At 36.9% G+C, this 20,999-nt stretch overlaps 4 protein-coding genes across 7 annotated transcripts in view; 3 read left to right on the top strand and 1 right to left on the bottom strand.

Moving 5' to 3' along the window:
• Positions 1–4,860: 4,860 nt before the first annotated feature.
• LOC143738933 (uncharacterized) lies at positions 4,861–6,735 on the top strand. The gene is made up of 10 exons (XM_077231002.1): positions 4,861–4,959; positions 5,042–5,125; positions 5,212–5,300; positions 5,386–5,488; positions 5,571–5,707; positions 5,792–5,852; positions 5,921–6,140; positions 6,227–6,340; positions 6,419–6,519; positions 6,598–6,735. Exons 2-7 carry the CDS (start codon positions 5,060–5,062, stop codon positions 6,101–6,103), a joined length of 639 nt encoding a protein of 212 aa, XP_077087117.1. The 5' UTR covers positions 4,861–4,959; positions 5,042–5,059; the 3' UTR covers positions 6,104–6,140; positions 6,227–6,340; positions 6,419–6,519; positions 6,598–6,735.
• A 1,447-nt stretch (positions 6,736–8,182) lies between these two features.
• znhit1 (zinc finger, HIT-type containing 1) lies at positions 8,183–10,914 on the top strand. Its single transcript, XM_077231304.1, has 5 exons — positions 8,183–8,414; positions 8,650–8,820; positions 8,931–9,010; positions 9,727–9,896; positions 10,237–10,914. The coding sequence occupies exons 1-5, from the start codon at positions 8,393–8,395 to the stop codon at positions 10,256–10,258; spliced, it is 465 nt and encodes a 154-aa protein (XP_077087419.1). The 5' UTR covers positions 8,183–8,392; the 3' UTR covers positions 10,259–10,914.
• Positions 10,464–17,751, bottom strand: mogat3b (monoacylglycerol O-acyltransferase 3b). 4 transcript variants are annotated; one of them, XM_077231299.1, is made up of 8 exons: positions 17,225–17,751; positions 15,162–15,257; positions 14,889–14,996; positions 13,494–13,564; positions 13,186–13,390; positions 12,929–13,103; positions 11,713–11,897; positions 10,464–11,581 (listed from the first exon to the last, which is right to left on the bottom strand). In XM_077231299.1, the coding sequence occupies exons 1-8, from the start codon at positions 17,238–17,240 to the stop codon at positions 11,427–11,429; spliced, it is 1,011 nt and encodes a 336-aa protein (XP_077087414.1). In that variant the 5' UTR covers positions 17,241–17,751; the 3' UTR covers positions 10,464–11,426. The 4 variants fall into 4 exon arrangements, with proteins under 4 accessions (XP_077087414.1, XP_077087415.1, XP_077087416.1 ...); XM_077231300.1 differs by having other exon boundaries at positions 15,162–15,251; positions 17,225–17,735; XM_077231301.1 differs by having other exon boundaries at positions 17,297–17,711.
• A 2,219-nt stretch (positions 17,752–19,970) lies between these two features.
• nyap1 (neuronal tyrosine phosphorylated phosphoinositide-3-kinase adaptor 1) overlaps positions 19,971–20,999 on the top strand; it is a 37,952-nt gene continuing 36,923 nt past the window's right edge. The window contains exon 1 of the mRNA XM_077231298.1: positions 19,971–20,601. The gene's annotated coding sequence lies outside the window, so the exon portion shown is untranslated. The remainder of the gene's footprint in view (positions 20,602–20,999) is intronic.

Genomic DNA, 20,999 nt, shown 5'->3' with positions numbered 1-20,999 from the left:
ACTCAGATCACTGGCCACAAGAACATCTCGGCACAGGAACAGTTTCTTCCCACAGGCCATTTCCCTCCTGAACAGTTAACACTCCTCCCAAGGCATATGCCTGTAAGTGCAATACTCCCACTGTTTAGTGCAATATCCTACAACTCAGGTGATACTTATATGCAGTGTTGTGCAAGTTACTTCCAAACTGTAATACATTATATATTACTTGTTACTGTTATTTAAAAGTAATTCATTACCTTACAATATTACTGTCTCAGAATTGTAATGCGTTACATTACTCCTGTATTACTTTTGAGTTACTTTCACCAAAATAACTATACAGAAGTAGAACTTAACATTCTAAAATGACTAGGGCTGTAACGATATGCGATATGAAACCGAAATCGCGACACTCAGATCCACGAACCTGCAGAATGGCGACACACCCCTTCCAACTCACAGCGTTATCAATACCGTCCAGATCCAATGCTACCACATCTTTAAATTACTATTAGTATTATTTGAAGTTAACTTAACATTATAAAATATGTAGACCTACACCACAAAACTAGTTGAGGATAAATTATTTAAAATTTGGGAATTCCAGCGTTATGGACATGACATTTGCAGACTTGCAGTTAACTTATATAATTATAGGCCTATAAATTCTCAGAAAATGCATTAATACCAAAATATTGAAACGTCTGTTTATCCATAGTCTCCTCCCAGAAAGGAGTCCAGACATTAGAAAAATATCAGTCTACACATGCGTTTTATATTTAATATTAGGGAAATCGACAGTCATGTGTGACAAAAAAAATCTTTAACTTTTAGGAGGCAACGATTTTTTGTTGTTGTAATTCTGTGAATTACACTGCGCAAATCTAATGAAGAAGGGTTGGATCTCCACAGAACATAAAATATTCATTTTATTTTATTTTTCGTGTTCGCATTTATGAGGAAAAAATAATGTTACAGACGTGACAGTTCTCCGTTACGGACGCGACCGCTCTGAAGCGGCACTAAAAGACTGCTTTAAAACTTTCACAGACACCTTACACAGAAGACACGAATTAAGCCTTTCTTTAAAGTGAATTTCGTTTTGTATTAATTGTACGGACCTGAAAAATATATCTATATTGAAATGTCTACTTGTAAACAGAACAATTCAAAACGAAAGAAAACAGACTGCTCTCTGCTTATGAAATGAAATGTGCATTTCTCTCTGGTGCATTCACTACTGCGAAGATCGCGAGTCAGCATCGTCAACTTCAACTTGACTTTATTAATAAACAATCAACATGTCTCCTTGCTATATTTGACATATTCATAATCATTGCTTTTGCCGGTTCTTTGTGACAGCTTTTAGGTGCTTTATCGGCAGCGCCGCCGCCCTTACATGAACGCGTCACCACCGCATCAAAAACATGATTGCGTGATGAAAACATGAAAAATACCACATAAACATAGTCTAACTGTTTAGAAAGAAAACAGAACGAATAGCCTAATGCGCATACGTCCATCTCGCGAATGTAGTCTTCTTCATCTTCACCATTAGCCGCTTTTCCACTGGCCAGCGCGAGCACAGAGGCCGAAATCATACCTCACGGCACTCCTGTAAAAAATAAATCGCTATACAAATATATCAGACGCAGATCACATTTAGTCTTTAATTACAGACTTGGACCTCACACGCGGATATTGACTGACCACGAACAGTTAATTTAGCCTACTTGCATCTTTCATTCGTAATGTCTGGCGGTCTTGCTGTTTTTTTTGTTTGTTTGTTTGTTTTACAATTAAAACTAAAAGTCTGTTGTAACGCAAGCCTTACCGAACATGTACCGAGTAAAATATTACTGAAAATTGATTAGTAATGCCTTACACTACTGCGTTACAGCAAAACGTAATATGTTACTGTAATGCATTACTTTTGTAACGCGTTACTCCCAACACTGCTTATATGTAGATTTATTTATTTATAATACTCAAAACACTGTAAATAGGTTCATAATCTGTAAATCTGAAATTGTCTATTCTGACTAAACCCAACTGTGATAGTTTTATTCTCATATATTTATATTTTTATTCTTATAATTTGTAGTATTATGTTTCATGTTGTATTTGTATTTGTATATGTCCACTGGAAGCCTCAATACCAAAACAAATTCCTTGTGTGTGCAAGCACACTTGGCAATAAAGCTCTTTCTGATTCTGATTCTGATTCTGATTTCCACAACACCCTGTCATTTCCACCACCACACACATTTTAAAAAAATATTTTAAAAGTTCTCATCACACATTAAAAATGTTTCCAAAATGTACGAGATCATAATCTACTTATATCAAAATTGAAGTTATTTATTTTCTTATAAGCTCTTACCCAAACCAATATCAAATTTCAGAGTGTGACAGGCGTACAATTCAGCATTTGGTCCTTAGGGCAATTAATTTATCTCATTGACAAATGTATAATTATTGTACATTGTGGAAAAACTGGTAAAACTAGTTACAGAAATGATCTTAGACAATTCTTGAGTGGCATAAGTTATTCTATTTTTAAATAACAGCTGTGTATTGAGATGTGGTGGAAATGACATTTGTTCATTGCAGGTCGGAAAAATGTTTTAAATATTAACAATTTCTCTTGTAATCTGTTTGTCCTCTTACAGATCTTAAAACTAGACAAATTATTTAAACTCATGAGACTGTGTTATGTGACTTTTGAACAAGTTTTTTTATTCAACTTCACAAGACTAAAAGTGCTACTTTGAAGAAACGCCCATATACATAAAAACAACCGTTAAAATTTGAACCGTCGCTGCTGAAACTATAGGCTATTTAACCCAACAATGGGGTTATTTCTAGAAATTACCCAACGATTTTAAAAAATTACCCAACATATTGACCCAATATGTGTCACCCAACGGTTGGTTAACACAAATAACCCAACGTTTTTTACTGTAGTTACTGTAGTGTTTTATTGGTTAAAAATAACCTAACGAATATCCCAACACCTCCCCAACTGTGAGTTATTTTAAGGCCTACTCAAGTTCTCTTTCATACACTTAAAAAAATTAAAACAGGCCTACAATTTAGAAAGTGCCATGTTCAAAAAGAACCTGTGATCTAAATAATTAGCTTGACCCAATTCTTCTTTTAAAAAAATCTCTGGGTTGGGTTTTTTAATCCAAAATAAACTCATGTTCCAATCTGTGTTTAACCTTTAACCCATCCTGTTTTAAAATTTTATAAACACATTTACAAATTATTTAACACAAGTTCTTACAAATCTTCCAGTGGAATATCTGAAAGTAATAAAAATGTATTAAAGGACATACATAATCAGTTTATCTTCAGAGACCGAGAGTGTTGTAACTTCAGGATTATACAAAATGTCCCTTCCTTATAGTGTAACTTAAAAACATTGAACTTTAACTTTTATGATTTAATAACCCATAACCCAGCCCCAAGTTATATTTAGTAGTATGCTAGCCTACAAGTCAGTTTTGTTTGCCAAGATCTATACGGCTCAGTAAAAAATGAAAGTGAAAAATATAGTATTTCCATATAGTATTTTAGCAGATCTTTGCAGTTTAATTCTTATGTTATTTGAATAGAATGTAGTAGAGTATTTACAATAAATGTAAGACAGCCCCTGTAAGTCTACTGGGGCCATCTAGTGGGCCCCCGCGAATAAGTCCTATATGGGGAGGCTGCAGACCTGGAGCCGGCAGATATACGCCCCTGACAGTTTTACGCCCCTGTTGTTCCTGATGCGTTTTTTTTTTTTTTTCATTTAAATATAAACGTTACAGATCTGCACGGATTAAAATGTCTTCAAATAAATGTATTGATTAAAAAACAAAAGAAGATTATTTACTAACATAAATCAATTCGTGTCGCTGTACAGCCTCCCCCTACTGGACGCATCAGGAACGACAGGGGCGTAAAAATGTCAGTGGCGTAAAACCATAGATCTCATAGAGACTAGATGCCCTATTGGCCGCTGTGGCGCAAGAAATGCGGCCCCCATCTTAAACCGGTCATACTCCTATTTGCGTTGCATAGCAGCAGTAGATGCCAGAGCACTGTGCAGCATATTCCTGCTCAAATCGGCGGACCATCACTCGGGGATTACTTTTCACAAGTAAGATTTAACATTTAACATTACCGTACTATTGTTTGTATTTTGTGAGTAAAATATTCAATGTGTCCTGTATCGTAGCTACGTGTATGACCTTTGCAGCAAAAAAACCCGCGTGAAAATCAGTTCGGTATTCAGTGAGATATGATTAATTAAATGCGCTGGCAGCTCGCCGCACCTGCCAAACAGATTACACTGAGCAGAGCGGGTGACCGGTTTAAGATGGCGGCCCCACGGCTCGTCCGCGCCAACAGGGAGTAGCGGTCGATAGGGCGTCTATCTATATGATGTATATGCGTAAAACTGCCAGGGGCAGGGCACTCATGTCTATGTCTCAGCACCCTCCATGGAGGGTGCTGAGACATAGACATGAGTGCAAGATTGGATGCTCTGGAGCCTTCAAGAGCTGAGATATGGAGATCCCACGTAGCATTTATTCCATGTACAAAATAGTGCCATGTACAAAATAGTGGCTTCACGGCCAGTGGAATTTTTGGATGAAACTTAGTGCTACGGACTCAGGGGAGCCCGCAAGTAAATAACAGGCATCTGTTATCCCAATTCAGCCTACGATCCCTCTGAGTCATTATGCGTTCAATTGTAGCTTATTTGTATGACCGTTTGTCCACGAACCTCCTACATATACTTCTTATATTATTCAACAACATTTTACTGTAATCTACTATTTCTTTTAGATTCTTGACACAAGGATTGCACAGCTCTGCAAAGCACATGGTGGAACTGCTTTACAGGTGCACACATTCGTTCTCTGGTGGCGATCCTTCACTAACAAGAAACATGTGAATGACAGTCACATTTCTTGTCTGAAGGTAAATGAAAATCTATTAAATAAATCTCAGGGGCTGGGAACACATTTGTCGCACCAATTATTTTCTTAAAAATATTTTAAAGGACCTTGATGAGAATGACATGGTCCTTATTCCAAGAATTGTTGGTGGACAGAGCCCTGAAAAGGGAAACCACTTCATTTTGTGGGTATGTGTGGAGAAAAAAAAAATACATTTTGTGCTCAACAGTTGTTACTCTTTGTGGTTAAAGCGGTTTCTGTTTGTTTTGTAAAGGTCTTGGATGGTTTGTTGAATCATATTCGAGTGTACGACCCCACTGGCAACTACAAATCAATTTCTGAGATGGACCTGGCTATACTATGGTATTTTTTGCATTGTAAATGACACACAATTTATCTTTATTTACTAATGTACATTTCTTAATTTCTTTTTTCTTTTGTACAAAAGCAATGTATTCCGAAATACTTGGGACTTGGGAAAATGGACTGTTGAGTACCCAGAACAGTGGAGGCTGGCTGACTCTAACAACTGTGGGGTTTTGGTTTGTACAGTAAGTTAAATAAATGCTTTTATTTTTTTATTTTTTGTGTATTACATCTACATTACTTTAACAACTGTGTTTATTGCATTAGATGGCAGAAATGGAGGTGAGGGACAAATGGACCTCTATGAAAAACGAGGTGATACAGGGAGAAGATCTGTGGTATCTGAGAAGATATCACGTATCATCAATGGCAGCATATGCTGTTCAGCATATGATGTATAAAACGTATGTGTAAAATGTGTGTCCTCATTCATAAAACCAACTTATAAGTTTAATAATTCAAGTAAATCGATGATTTTTAAAATATAGGACTGTTGAGGAGGTGGGGAAAAAAAGAATTTGTGCTCTTGTCAGTGACATTGAAATTCAGGTACATATAAGATTTTTTGAAATTAAAAATGTCTAGAAATTGTTTGCTATACTAAATATTTTTTTCAGGAGTTGTTCCAAGGAATTGTGAAAGGCTCACTGAAACCTACGTGGAACAAATGGTGGCAAACGAAGACTGGGAAAATGTCAAAACCAAAGAGCTTTCATCCAGCCTTGTCAGCACATGTTGAGAAACTTCTAGGACACATTGACAACATTGTGTTTAAGCAAAAGAAGGAAAAAAAAGCTTGAACATATCGACCTTATAATGTGTGAACTGATTCCTGAGGTACGCATTTTAAGGTATCATTTTGGTACAAATATATACTATATAGTATATATTTTAATTAAGAAATGTAATCTTTTGTTGTTCAGATAAGCCTTTTGATACTGAGACGAACGGAAGGTTTTAGTCACTTTTGGGCTGAGATATCTTATCTTGTGGAGTGTGTCATTAAAATGGCCTTGTAATGTCACAACATCCTAACAGTGAGTGATGTTACATAGCACAACAGACTTTGCGCGTGTACAAATGCACGTGTTGCAGCATGTTTGTGTGTTTTGCAGGTCATGACCCAATCATGCCAAGGGGAAATGACGACAAGGTTCAGCGAGCTAACTACGCCTGCTGCGTTGTGCCTTCCAGTTTGCCCATCTAAGTAAAAACAGTGAGTGATGTTACATAGCACAACAGACTTTGAGTGTGTACAAATGCAAGTCCTACAGGATGTTTGTGTGTTTTTCAGAGTTCCTCAGCCAGTCCAGCCTCCTCGTCCACCAAGTCACGACCCAATCATGCCAAGGGGAAATGACAACAAGGTTCAGCGAGCTATCTACGCCTGCTGCGTTGTGCCTTCCAGTTTGCCCATCTAAGTAAAAACAGTGAGTGATGTTACATTGCACAACAGATTTTGCGCGTGTACAAACGCACGTGTTACAGGATGTTTGTGTGTTTTGCAAAAAAAAAGCTGCTCTTTTTCAGTACCACAGCGTCCTCGTCTCATGGTGTCATCTCATGGTCTCAGGTGCCTCGGCACATCTCACCTGACTGCATCATCTAGGCCTCAGGATGGTTCCACAAAAAATTGACTGCACATACAATATGAATTACTTCAAACTACAGATTGTACTTTACATACAGCAAAAGACACTGCATCTATTTGGGTCTCATTAGTTAATCCAGGATGGACCTAAAAAAAAACTTCAACCTTACGGTTCATTAAACATTTTTAGCACAGCTAACTCAACATTATTATTTTTTTAATCTTCACACTGTATAGCCAGAGAACTATAACAAAAGTATTTAGGAAATTAAAGACACACTACAGTATGTCTGTTTAAAGCTGCTTTGTATTGTTGTGTATTTTTAAAAAAATCTATAAATGTCCAAAAATGATGTGCATTTTGCTTGTTGTTTTGTGTTAATAAAAATCAAATCCATTACATCTCATAATTCAGTTGTTCATTTTGTATTGTATTGTGTAATTTAATCAATTTTATTTTTTATAGCCTGTAAGTTTTGGTTCACTAATTGTATTGCATTGAATGTTATTGTATTGTATGATGTTCTGTTTTAAGAAATAATTATGACATAAATCATATGAATTAGTACACAAAATGACATGCATGTAATTAAAAAAATACATATTATGCCTTATTGCTTAATAACAAATAAATTAATGTCGCAAAACCTGAAAATGCAATTTCTTTCATTAATCAGGATAAAAAAATTCAAGATTATTATATGAATTAAGGGGTTTGATAATGATTACATTAAGATTTGTGATTTCGTAGTTTTATTACACTGTTCTGTAATCAAGGCTAGACAACCAATTAATATTTATACTAAGTAGCCTACACACAAAACATAGCTAACATTCTGTAATTTGTTTAAATGGATAAACAGTCAATAAGAAAAATAGTAACACAACTTAACATTATTAACTTACATGGTTCTTTTAATAACAAAATTTGTACAACATATTGCGCTGATTATTACGATAAAAATAGTGACATAATTCTAATTGCATTTTGAATCGCTGTGAATACGCTAAGGCAGTATAAGGTCAGGTAAACCTCAGCTAGCACGATAGCTGTATGCTATGCTACTATGTAAGCTAACTAAAAAACACTAAGAACGAGAAATGTTTAAATTTATAATCAATAGCTTCGGTTTTATACTAGTATATGAAACATATAAGTTAAAAAAACATTAATGACTCGTTATAACGTAATTCAACCGACTTCTATAATAAAGTGATTTTGTCTGATTTGTAACCAGGCACTAAAGCGATTACCCATAAAACGTGCTTTGAACCAATCGTATTGCTTGGGTCCTAAGGTGGGACCCATCCATCTCTTCGGTGGGACTCATTTCTTCACCACACCGGCTCCAGGTCTGCAGCCTCCCCATACTCAATAGTCAAGAACTGTTTTAGACGGACTGTCCAGTTCGCTAGATGTCAGTAGTGCACAATTAGATTGAGAACCACCACAAATCAACACAAGAAAAATAGTGGTTATCTTACTAAACTTCCGGGCATGGCGGAGAAGAAAATAGCCGGTATGTTTGCCTTCCTGTGTATCAGTTGTCTGATAATAGTGCATGCTAAAAAAAAGAAAAAAAGAATAGTCCTAACGTTATATAAATAACGCAATACTTGTAAATCTCTTCCCAGCCCCGTGTTTTATTATTTGCAGCAGAACATTTAAACAGCCTAGCCATCACACTATTAGCCCTATTCTGTAATCATGTAAATCTAGCTGTAGTGCACATTCAGATGATTTGTCCTCCTCAGTCCGTTCGCAGGATCCCGGCCAGCGGCGCGTGCTGGACAGCGCCACGCGCCAGCGCCGTTTGACCCGCCAGCTCGAGGCGCTCGAGAAAGACAACTTCCAGGACGACCCTCACGCGAGCCTCCCGCAGCTCGTCAAGCGTCTGCCACAGTTTGACGAGAGCAACGAATCGAGTCGGTGTTTTGCATCATTCAATCCCCATCCATTTGCACGTATTAAATATATCGAACTGTATCCGACTATGTTGCGTTGACGATTGTGTTGTCTATATTTTAATTTCAAGGCAAGCGGAGGAAGAAGACAAGGGGTGATCATTTTAAACAGAGGTTCCGCAAAAACTTCCAGACGCTTCTGGAGGAAGAGGTAAAGCAATCGCATCTTTCACTCATTAGTACTGCGTGCTGAGAAACTCATACTGGACAGAATAACTTTTCTATGGTGAATGTCACGGAACCCCAAAAGAAACGCAAAAAACAACAACAAAAAAACAAACAACATGAACCTATAAGACCATTAAATAGTTCACCCCAAAATGAAAACGTGGTCATTAACGTATTTGCAAACCTGTATGAATTTCTTTCTTCTGTTGAACACAAAATAAGATATTTTAAAGAATGTTAGTAGCCATATAGTTGGCGGTAGTAGTCAATGACTTCCAAAGTATTTTTTTCCTACAATGAAAGTTATTGGGTACCATCAACTGTCTGGTTACTGACATTCGTCAAAACATCTTATTTTGTGTTCAACAGAAGAAAGAAACTCCTACCAGGTTTGAAACAACTTGAGGGGGAGTAATGATAATGTTCATTTGAGTGAACTTTCCCTTTAAAATGGTAAATTACTCATAAATCATGTTGGTATTTTAATAAAAGTTACTGACAGTAGTACTGTAACAGGATGTAAAGATTAACCTTCAAAAGTAAAATGACAGGGCATAATATAACAATGTCACGATGTAAACTTATGATTAATTCTAAATCTAGGCTGCTGCTACTTTTTCTTTTTGGAGTCCTGGAAATATTTCCGTGACATTCACCCTCTTACACTTTTTTTTGTTTGTTTTCTTTTTTTTCTTCCAGGACTTGAGTGTCAGTGAGGGTCCAAACTATCTGACTGCATGTGCTGAGCCCTCTAAGTTTCCTCAGCGTCATTTCTGTGCAGTGTGCGGCTTCCCTTCGAACTACACCTGTGTGTCGTGTGGGTCTCGCTACTGCTGTGTCCGATGTTTAGGAACACACCACGAGACCAGGTAACACACTCGGTAACACATGTGTGGCTGGAAGGCAAAACTTCCTCAAAAGTGATACCAGAATAGTAACAAAACTTACACAAGACAACTGAATTTTGTTATCTGATTTCAAATCTGTATGACTTTCTTTTGTTTTCTGCGGAAGACATTTTGAAGAATGTTTTAACTTTTTCTAGAAGTAAAGAAAGTCATACAGGTTTGGAAGGACATGAGGGTGAGTAAATAATGACAGGTCAAGATGAAACATAATGAAAGGTCAAGATGAAACACCTATATGGCATATGGTAAACTGATAGGACTAGGCAAGATTAAATGTAAATTGTGCTCTTTGTCTTTTCAGGTGTCTAAAGTGGACGGTATGATCGGTTCATCTGTCCTGAACTCCTATCAAAAGCAAAGCAAGCTTAGGGGTCAAACTGCACTCTTACAAGCTTATATTCCTCAAAAGCATCACAGCCATTTACCTGCACAATAAACATATTGAGGCATATATTACTAGCAGTCCTAGGTCTGGTTGCTAAAATAACTATCGGTCATGCACCGCTCTGTACAACAAATAGGCTGTACTTCAATTGAAAGTCCATTTAATCAGATGAAACTGATAGAACATTTACCAAACACACACACACACAAAAAACAGCTGTTGAAGTTTTGTAATTGGAGTTAATTCTGTGGCAAGTAAGCTTTGGCTTGTTTTTAAACATATAAAGAATGACAGTGGAAACTGCAATTTAAGTGTTTTTGGAATAAATCTCCCCAATTGGCAGAAAGAAAAGACATATTATGGCTACAAAAGCTAAAACATGTTCTATGAAAAATAACGTGGTTATTCAGGGATTTCTTTTATCATAATTAAAGTAACCTACAGCAGGTACAATGGTTTTTGTATATGAAGTTTTGTAATTCAACTCAAAGTATTCTTCAAGCTTTTTTATGTAAATATATGTACATAATTGTTTATCTTATTGTTATAAAATGTTGCTGCCTGAAACAAATAAATGACTAGAAGTAGTAAAAATGTGCTGGTTTTATGATCCGTTTGGCATAAATTGAGTGGTACTTTTAAGACTTTGTGATTATAAATGGCACCAACGAATTTAAATCAAAATACATTTCGAAATCATCCATGCATCCGATATTAAAATAATTCTGAACTGTAATAATTCCATACTATAACCCCCAGATTTTCTTCATACTAATATCCATGATGAGCACTAACATTAAAATATTACATTTCTAGTGCTTCAGCAGGAATAACTTCAAAACAGTACTATGATGAAGGTGAGCAATCATTTGATTTCTTTTCTGTGTGTAAGGCACATATACAGTTCAATATGAATAGGGGATTATTGTGATTTAGAGCCCAAATTGCATTAATTCATTTTGTGCTTGGAGCATAATTTTTGAGAAGTTCTAAAAAGCTAAAACATTCACATGTTGCATCAGTGCAATAATAAGTACATTCTCCTGTATCTGTCCCACATTATATTCCAGACAGTTGTTTCAATAACTTTGCGTTTTCCAACATTTCTATATGAAGCGCAGCTCGTGTGTTTCTGCCAGTCCGCAGCTGGTCTTATGTCCGTGGAAAAGTTCAGACAGAGCCTTCATGTATAAACTGTGGTAATGATCCACCTGTTCCTGAGATGGACTGTCAACCCGAGGCACTGTAATGGGATGGCCCACTGGAAGACACAAAGGAACATTACAATCATACAGCAGTTCACCGTTTCAGCAGCAGACAGATTGGTAGGTGTCGCTACCAGAAAAATCATTTGAGAAGAAAATATTGACGTGAGAAGTCTTTCGAACTGACCAACGGTTGTGACAGGACGTCTGAATGGCAGAAGCAGACAGCGCCCCCCAGTGAAGAGACAAGGAGCAAAACCCATAATCTGCTTAAAAAGAGCCTGCAGCCGTCGACCCACACTGCCCTCAGACAGGACCACCTGCGGGAACAGCTCGTTCTCACCAAAGGAGTACACAGGAACCAGGTCAGCCCTGAATACACAGCGAAAAAAATGATTGTGCAGTCAAGTCAAATGTAAAAGTGAAAAGAATTTATTAAGTTGGCAGTTTCTGCTTATAATATGTGTACATTTTATTTCATCTTTCAAGTTGCTATTGCTGAAATTTCCAGGGTTCCTACACTTTTTTTTTACCAATTAATTTCCATGATTTCTCCATTACTGTTTCATTCAAGTTCTACCTCCTTTCTTTTTAGTTGAAATTATTGCCATCCTCTGTTTAGAGCAGTGTTTCTCAACCTGGGGGCAGGACCGACTAAGGGGAGGCAGCAAACTTTCGAAGCTTAAAATGATATAAAATAAGACAAATCAAACTTTGAAATAATGTATGCAAATATTCTCAGCAAAATGTATACTGTCATTGTACTTATTTTAGTTTTTTCCCTCAATAACTGTCATTATTTAAGAAACAAGGTTCTCTTGGTCTTAGAAAACCTAGATATATGAGGGAAATTCACAAGTATGATTTATAGACCTGGGAAAGTAATGGAAATGTTTATAATGAATAGAAATTTGTCTAGTTATGTCAAGCTCTAGAATATTTTATTGGGTATAAATCAGAAAAGTTTTAAAAATGCAATTGTAAATTAAAGTCATGTAAATTCATTGGTTATAAAACGTATAATAAATATTTAAAATTCTGAAATTATGGAATGCAATTATAATTATTTTAATATAATTGCCACTCATAATTTCCTTTAATAAAAAAGTTTGAAAATAAACAGCTTTGTTATTACGGCAGAAGCACCAGAAACATCTTGGTGGTCTTTTATATCATATTTGACAATGGGCGACCTTGAATTCACAAATGTTAGGAGCTATTGGAATCAGAAAGGGAGAACCACTGATTTCGAGCATTCGGGAGAGGGCTCAGAAATTAGATAATGGTGAAATGAAACTATTTTTTCCAAAGGCCCTGGTTGAGAACCACTGGTTTAAACTAGGGCTTTTTATTTCAATCAACTGGTGCTCAATCTTCTTGTCTCGTTCTTGTCTCTTTCTCACCCATGCTTAAGGGCCAGTCGTACAAAGCCTTTCCTGTGTTTCATGACCACAGTGTTTACTCCTGGAGACGAGGTAAGTGATTCCTCTGCCCCACCAATGATGATGACCACAGCGTTACCCACACCAGTACGGCTCAGCAAGTAATCCAAACTCTCCTTACTGACAGGCAACAGACCTGAAAATGAAAAATAGTTGGAGAAACACTCCACTTCTTGTCTCTCTCATTGAGTTATGCTGTAGCTATTTTTTTTACTGACCTGCACACAAAACATATTCTCTGAAGAGAGGAAGGCGGAAAAGTCCAGCCAGGATTGCAAGCGTGGAGCGTATTCCAGGAAAGGTTTCCGCAAATCCATTACGGTCTGTGCTAAAGCATGAGAACGCTCCCACACACATGATGCCATGAGGGTGACAACCTAAAACATAGTTCTTACTGGGATTCAATTCAGCAGTCTTTACCAGCTGAAGGAATGGAGGGTAGGAGACAAAGAAGATTCAAGAGGTGAGGCTGAAGAACAACCGATGCCTTTTTTCAGTAACTGGGTGTAATGATTGTGTTGTTTACCTTCACAGGAAAATAGTCACGGAAGTGTTTCCATACTTCCCAGTTTCTCACAAACTTTGTTCTTCTGCCACCTAGTGGACATATAAATCACTAGCATTTTTTTTCAATTCTATCAGACAATGAAAGACTTTTATTTTCAGACTTTTTTTTTACATTTACAGGATAAAGAAATGACAGCAACAGTTTACTGTGTTCAGAGTGAATGTGTGTGTTCTTGCAGAGCATTCCTATTATCTGTTAACTGAGTTCGTGTTTTTATTTTTATTAATTATCTTTATTATTATCTTCATTTTTAATACAGGGATTTAAACTGTCCTTTTCCTTTATAGCCCTTTTAGCTCTTCTGCATATAGTATATAGATATATTCACTATATATGTTTCCATAGCATTCAGTTGGCAGGTTTGTTTGAAGGATAGCATTGGGCAGGATGTATAATAGTATGTTTTGTCAATAAATAAATAAAGAAAGAAAGAAAGAAAATTGGGCTTTTTTAAGTCCGATTAATCAAAGAAATATTCGTCCAACTAATCGATAATCAAAATAATCGTAAGTTGCTCCCCTAGAAAATGCTGTGATCATTTGCTCACCCGCATGTTGTTCCAAATCTGTCTGACTTTCTTCTGTGGAACTAAAGAATGTTGGTAACCAGACAGGTTTGGTGACCATTGACTGTTCCCAAAATATCTTCTTTTGTGTTCCTCAGAAGAAAGTCTTACAGGTGTTTAAGGTTGCACGATTGATCACAATAAAACCCCACGTGATTTGGCCAAGGCTGCGATTATTTAATGCGCAGCTTGTCAGTGCAGTGCGGCTTATCGGTAGTAAATGCTGCTCCATCTGAAGGCCAGAGGGCGCTCTCAAGCATACACGCCAAATATGCCCCGCCGCAGAATAGCACACATCATTTCAAGAAATCCCTATCGCTGTAGCTGAATAAACGGAAGATTGAAACGCTTTGATTGATTAAACATGACTAATAAACACACGACTGCCTTTTTCTGTGTAAGAAAGCCACATCATCTCACAGAAGGATGCTCAACTGTCATTATGAAGTGAGTTTAAAGTAAAAGCATATTATTAAATGTTGTCTTTAGTTGAACAAGAGGCTGCTTTTTCAAATGCACGTTATAAGTGACTCAAACTCAAAGTGCTTTCAGATGGATCAGTGTTTACAGTGTTTTTTTACAACAAAAAAATAATCGCAGGATTTGCGATTTCATAATCGCAGTACGCCAAATTGGTTTAAGTGCGATTTCATGTAAATTGCGATTAATCGTGCAGCCCTATTTTGAACGACATTAGGGTAAGTAAATTGATGACAGAATTTTCATTTTTGGGTGAACTATCCCTTTAACAATCCACATGTGTTTGTGTGTTGTAGTCATAGGTTGACCTCTCTCAGGTGTTTGCCAATCATAGATCTGCCAGGAGATGTAGAGAATGGGGATGAGCCACAGAGAGGTGAACATCAAGTAGATCATCAACAGTACACAGGCCAACCCTGCATATACACACACACATACAGCATTGGTAGTAATCTTACAATGTCATCTCAACACACAAGGCAATGAGAAGCATCATGGAAATTTCCATATAGCACCGAAAAGTAACTTGTTTCCTTAGTGTGTGTGTGTGCGCGTGTGTGCGTGCATACAACAGGTCTCACCTAAAAACAGAAATGAAATCACCAGTTGTAAAACACTGATATCCTCGATAAACTCCTTCCATTGAGACTTCGCCTCCTTCCCCTTTAAATCTAAAACTGACAAAGAAGGGATAAAACAGAGAGGAGGAAGAGGAAACATTATGAGATGTCTCACATTAAGGTTGTTTAGTGTTTTAACTGCTGAATCTGAATCGCATGTCTACTCCAGTTGAACTGTGTAATTTTAGCAGGATATTCACAAAGCATGTGGTAAAAACATCGTCAAATTTTAATACATTTGAGTTTAGGAAAATATGTGTAACCGCAGGCGCTAGTACAGTATTTGAACCATTGACCTGAACCTGTGCGAGCAGCAGAAACCTCAGCCGTCAGATTCACTCACTATAAATCTGTGTCATACAAGGTGAAATATCTGCATTGGGCAATCTGGCAGTCACAGTTCAGTAGGCAGCAAGATCAGAAATTAACCTTAACTTAGCACTAAAATGCCACATATTTTAAATGTGGAGAAACACAAATGGCCTGTGAATCTGTTATCTAGCCTAACATTTGATGCATTTCATTATATTCTATTACAGGCCTTTTGTAGTTATGGGTTTAGTGTCTCGGTAGACACTAGTGGCATGTCGCTGTGACCTGTATCTGTATTCGGATATCGGTCTTGGTTTCAAAGGTGAGTGATTTTGAATGTGAAGCTAATATGATATTTTAATGAACACTGAACTTCTATACTGAACATGAAGAAAGCATTCGCACTGAATCCAAAAACTAAAACCATGATTACCTGAATAGTAGTAGGCTGTATAATCTAATAGAAGGACTGTCTAGTTATTACAAATAGATTCTAGCAGCTCTTTTGTTACGCATATATTGATAATTATTCACAGCTACTAACTTGATGTTGATTTGATTTTACAGCTAATAGCCATAATTGTTCAGATTTGTGTTCCAAAGATGAACGAAGGTCTTATGGGTTTGGAACGACATGAGGGTGAGTAATCGATGAAAGAAATGTAATTTTCATTCCACTATTCCATTAATAATTCATTTCTGGCAACAGTAGTTTGTAAGTGCAACTTTAGGTTCAGCAGTGAGCCGGGACCTTTTGTTGCACCTTGGATTATGCAAGAGCACAAAATTCGTTACTCATTCGAGAAGACCCCATCACTTCGTTTTCTGACAACTGAAGGTCTTAAATATTTTTAAATGGCTGTTTTATTTGTAAAAACAAGATGCTTGTGAATCAGTGTCGAATCATGTTGTTCCTAAATCAGCATTTCACACAAATCTTGAGTTCAACATTTAAATTTAAAATTTAGATTTAGACATTTAGTTAAATAGGTGTTATATTTATATATTTAAGATGCAGACTTTGGATGTACATGATAAACAATATTTGTAACTGAAAAGAATGGAACAATGTTACTTCAGAAATTGGTTAACTGTAACTATATTTTTTTTACTGTGTGTGGTAAACTTAAAGAAGAAATTAAATTTTATCGTTAAATGAAGTATGAATTATCATTATAAATTATAATATATAAATACTGTATGTATTTTAATAGTAAAAATCACTTTATATTACTGTGAAAAATTATTTGACTTACAAAGCAGATTGTACTAAATAACAATAAATTGGCATATCAATATCATATCTTTAATGTATAACCTATAGTTATCCCTAAATTCCTTTCATTAATGATTTGATTTAATCATTAAATATTTGTATTTATTGTAGACGTGGCATTTGAAAAATTGTTTGTGTACGGTAATATGAAAATAATTACCGACAATCTGACATTACTTTTCAGCAATTCAAATCCGTGGTTGGATTTATTTTAAAATGGAAAATATATGTAGGCTGCTACGTGCGTACGCAACATTTAACGTAGTGTTATGGCAGATCAACAAATTGATAGTCTAATATTTAAACATTTCGGGCCTTTTGCTACATTACAGACATAAACGTATACACTTTGTGGTTAAAGCTGCGTTTTAAATCATTTTCAAATGTTATATCATCTCCCGTCAAATCATTTAACAGTACATTTGCGTGAGCCTACCGTTATCTGTTCCCATTAAGTGGTCAATTTTAGTGATCCGAGTAGCAAACGATTCCTCTTCCTCTTCCTCACCTTCTCTGACTGAAGCCTCGCGTTTCTCTTGTTTGCACTTTGATCGGTTCAATTGGTCAAACAGATAGCGATTCGCTTTCTAATCGCGTCATTGTAAATGTATGTTGGCAGTATCAGGACTGGCTATCTAGTGTTTATCTCTAGCTACATATGAATACTCGTCTGCATGACTGAAAGCCGTTTAAATCACCATTTGCTGAAATGCACCAACATGAATCGTTCGTAAACAATGAAGAATACATTTTGATTCCTTGCTGTCACACCTAGGCAACGAAAACGCCACAAACGCCTACTCTTATGCCCGAATAATAGCCTACATGGGGTCTTAAAATTTCTTTTAACTATCTCTGCTACCCGGTACGGCCAGCGTCGCGATTTGGTTGAACGAACGAACGCTCCTCGCTCGCGTGGCCGCGTAGACAGCTGTAGGAGGAGCGACTCGACTGTGTGTGTGCGCGCGTACTGACAGAGCGCGCGCGCTCTACTGCTGCATTTGAAAAATGTTGCCTAGTTCCCAAGTAGTGCTTGCGACTTGTTGCTTCATGAAGTGCTCACAGGAAATTTGTTGTAATCTCTCTTTTGTAACGGGTCCAACCCTGTTATTTTTCTCTTTATTTTACTATTAATATTTAATTACCTTATCTAAAAACGTTTTCTATGTAGCTATCAATATATCTCATCAGTATCTTTCATTTATCTAGTATCTTTCATTTGTCTAGTGTCATGTTCCATTCAGGGGTGAAAAAAAGAATAGGTAATTAAATAACTCTTTAATGAATGATTTTTTTTCCTGGCTTTAGAGACAGATTGAGACTGATGAGATTTTCCCAAAGTAATTTAGAATTACAGCCATACCATTCTCTACTCTGATGATGTGTTTACTTGCGTGAGGGAGGGATCAACCTGTCACTCACATGACATTACAGCTGTAGCCAATCACAACCTTCAAATCAATTCCCAATGGTCAAAATCAAGTCTTGCCCTACTTTTTTCATGTTCAAGAAGCAATTTCACTCCGATACAACGTCACAACTGGGAAGAAAAGACTTGTCACAAATAGGAAGAAAAGACTTATCACAACTTCCGTTTCATGCTGCCTTTAAATTGAGCAGTCATCTGAGGTATGACCCATTTCATATATCCACTACAAAAATATCTCCAACCAAATGAATTTACAAGTGAAGTGTTGTCTTGTCCTTTTGTCTTTATCCATCTCACCATATTCATTTATTAACATACAAATCAGGTATTAGTTATTTATTGACTATACTGTATATCATATTTTTTAGGTTTACCCAGACAGCTGTACTTGCTGGCCTCCGTTACTCGAGCAAATTTCTATTCTTGTTGTTTGAACCCAGTTATGAGAAACAATCTGGATTACCAAACATGACACCAATAGTGTTCACTAAAAGCTTTACTCATTACTCAGTAGCATATGCTATTTTCAGTGCAAGTTATTCTTATGTGCAAAGGCAAAGTGTGATTCATTACTGATCAATGGTTAGGCCTATATTCTTGCTATCCGACTATTCCTGTGATGCAGTCTCATGCCGTATGCGCATGAGCTACGCTAATTAAATGTGTGATGACACGATGACTGTCTGCCATCCTGAAGTGTGAGTACTTAACTGTTATTTTTATCTTTTGTTTTCATGTCTTTAAGTCCTACTTTTCACATTTCTCCTTCATCTCTTGCTCAAATCACAACGTTTTCTCACTCTAGCCATGGATAGCACACGAAGGAGAGGTGCATCTAATAATAAAGTGATGGAAGTGTGGGGATGGAGTGAGAGAAAAAAGGGAGAATGCCTACGTTTATGGAAAAATAGGACTGTCATCAATAATGACTTGTTCTGGAAAGGTCTGATGGCTAGGTGATTCTGTTGATGATAGCCGTAAAGTAGGCTACCTGTTCAGGTGATTGCCCAGCTAGATTTTTCTAAAATGTTACAATGTCATTGTCTGGTTTTCTTCTTGTAATTAGGTACAACAATATTAAAAATTATACCATGTTACAACATGCTCCTAACCTTTTTTTTTTACTTCTATTCTTAAAATATTTATGATTGTAATAGTCCAAAAAGGATAACATTACAAACAAATACAAATAACATTAAGGACGTTCAGAAAAGGTTGTTTCAGAATGTTTTCTCTCAACGTTGTGAGAACGTCCATCAAGTAAACAACATTATAAAAACGTTCCAAAATAGGTTGGTCAGAACGTTTCTCACAACATCACGAGGACTCATATTAAATACTAATAATGTTATGAGAACGTTCTATAAATTTTATCTAAATAACGTTTTATATTAGGCTAACATTTACACAACATTTTCAATCATTAGTGAAAGTTGTGGGAACGTTCCCTGTTACCTGCATTGTAGCTACGATCTGACAGTAGGCTATCTGTGGTACTAGTGGTAGGCTACCTAAATGCTTAGGTGCTAAATGAATATAGGATAAACACAAGTGTAAATTAAAAGAAAGATTAGTTTGACAATAATGGAATTTCAGCAACGACTTAAATGTTGCCGCGCTGACAGACTGCATACGTCTGCACACAGTGAACGTAGATAAAATTGTAAATACGTTCGTCGAATCAGCTGTCAGAAAGGTGGAGGCAAGGGCATGCATAAACGTAACAACGGCATAACAACAGTCGGTGGAATTTATATTTATTATGGTGAGGGCAGAAAATGTCGACCATTCGCAAAAACAGCAGTATGATACAACGTCATTTTTGGAGAGCGAGGCGCGCATCAGAACGGAGTCAGTAGCTCGGCATCTGCTTCTCCGTTGACCGACGAGCTCTAAAACAGGAATATTAATATCAGCGCGAAGTGCGCCGCCACCGTCGATATATCTGTTCATCTACGGTCTCTGCATTCATTACCGTGAAGTCGTCTCGGGGTTATAGTGAGCAGGCACTACCAGACTGCATTTGTGAATGGTTCTATGGGCCTGCTTTGAACGGGTGTTTTGTTTTTTCTCTCTCTAACGTCGCAGTGAACTGCACCATGGATAGCGAAGCGCTTTCTCATCGTGCTCCGCGCGGAGGGTGAATGGGGATGAGGATGTTGTTTACAAAAAGCAGCCAGCCGTCAGCGCACTGATGCTCGAGCTCCCCGAATATATAGGCTACATTTTTTTTCATCTAATCTTTTATAACACGTCTGGAAATTACTGTCACCTCCGTCTTTCCTCTATAGAAGAAGGCAATGTCATCGTCAGCAGACCGGCGTGGATTTGTTGTTGTCTGATTTTACTACTTGTCCTCTGCAATTCGACTTCACGCCATTTATGTAAGTCAGTCTATTTTGAACCATTTGTTCTCTGTACATTGAAGGCGGATGTTTAAATCATAGGCTACATATTGTGACGAAATTCGACCTCAATTGGTATTGACTTGTGTGTGAAAATATAATTATAAACATCTAGGAAAGGCAATACGATCTCCCACAGAGGAATTGACCAACCACCTATTAGGCTACCGTGTTTGTCAATATAACCTATAAATATTTTTTTTCGTTGACTACCTTATTCAGCTTGTCCAGGAAAACAGTTGTCAGTTAAATCAGCCGTGTATTTTAGCTATTGCGACTGTTCGTAATTTTTAAAACGAAAAATGTCATGGTTGACTTGCTTGCACCGTCGATATTTATTCCATAAAAACCCGGCAGAGTCCCTAAACGGTGTAAAA

This window comes from Siphateles boraxobius, unplaced genomic scaffold, assembly GCF_051911475.1.
Source record: "Siphateles boraxobius isolate OS27281-9 unplaced genomic scaffold, OSU_SipBor_1 16, whole genome shotgun sequence".
Taxonomy (NCBI): domain Eukaryota; kingdom Metazoa; phylum Chordata; class Actinopteri; order Cypriniformes; family Leuciscidae; genus Siphateles; species Siphateles boraxobius.
Note: the sequence above shows the minus strand (reverse complement) of the source record. Positions and strands in the feature narration are given on the sequence as shown.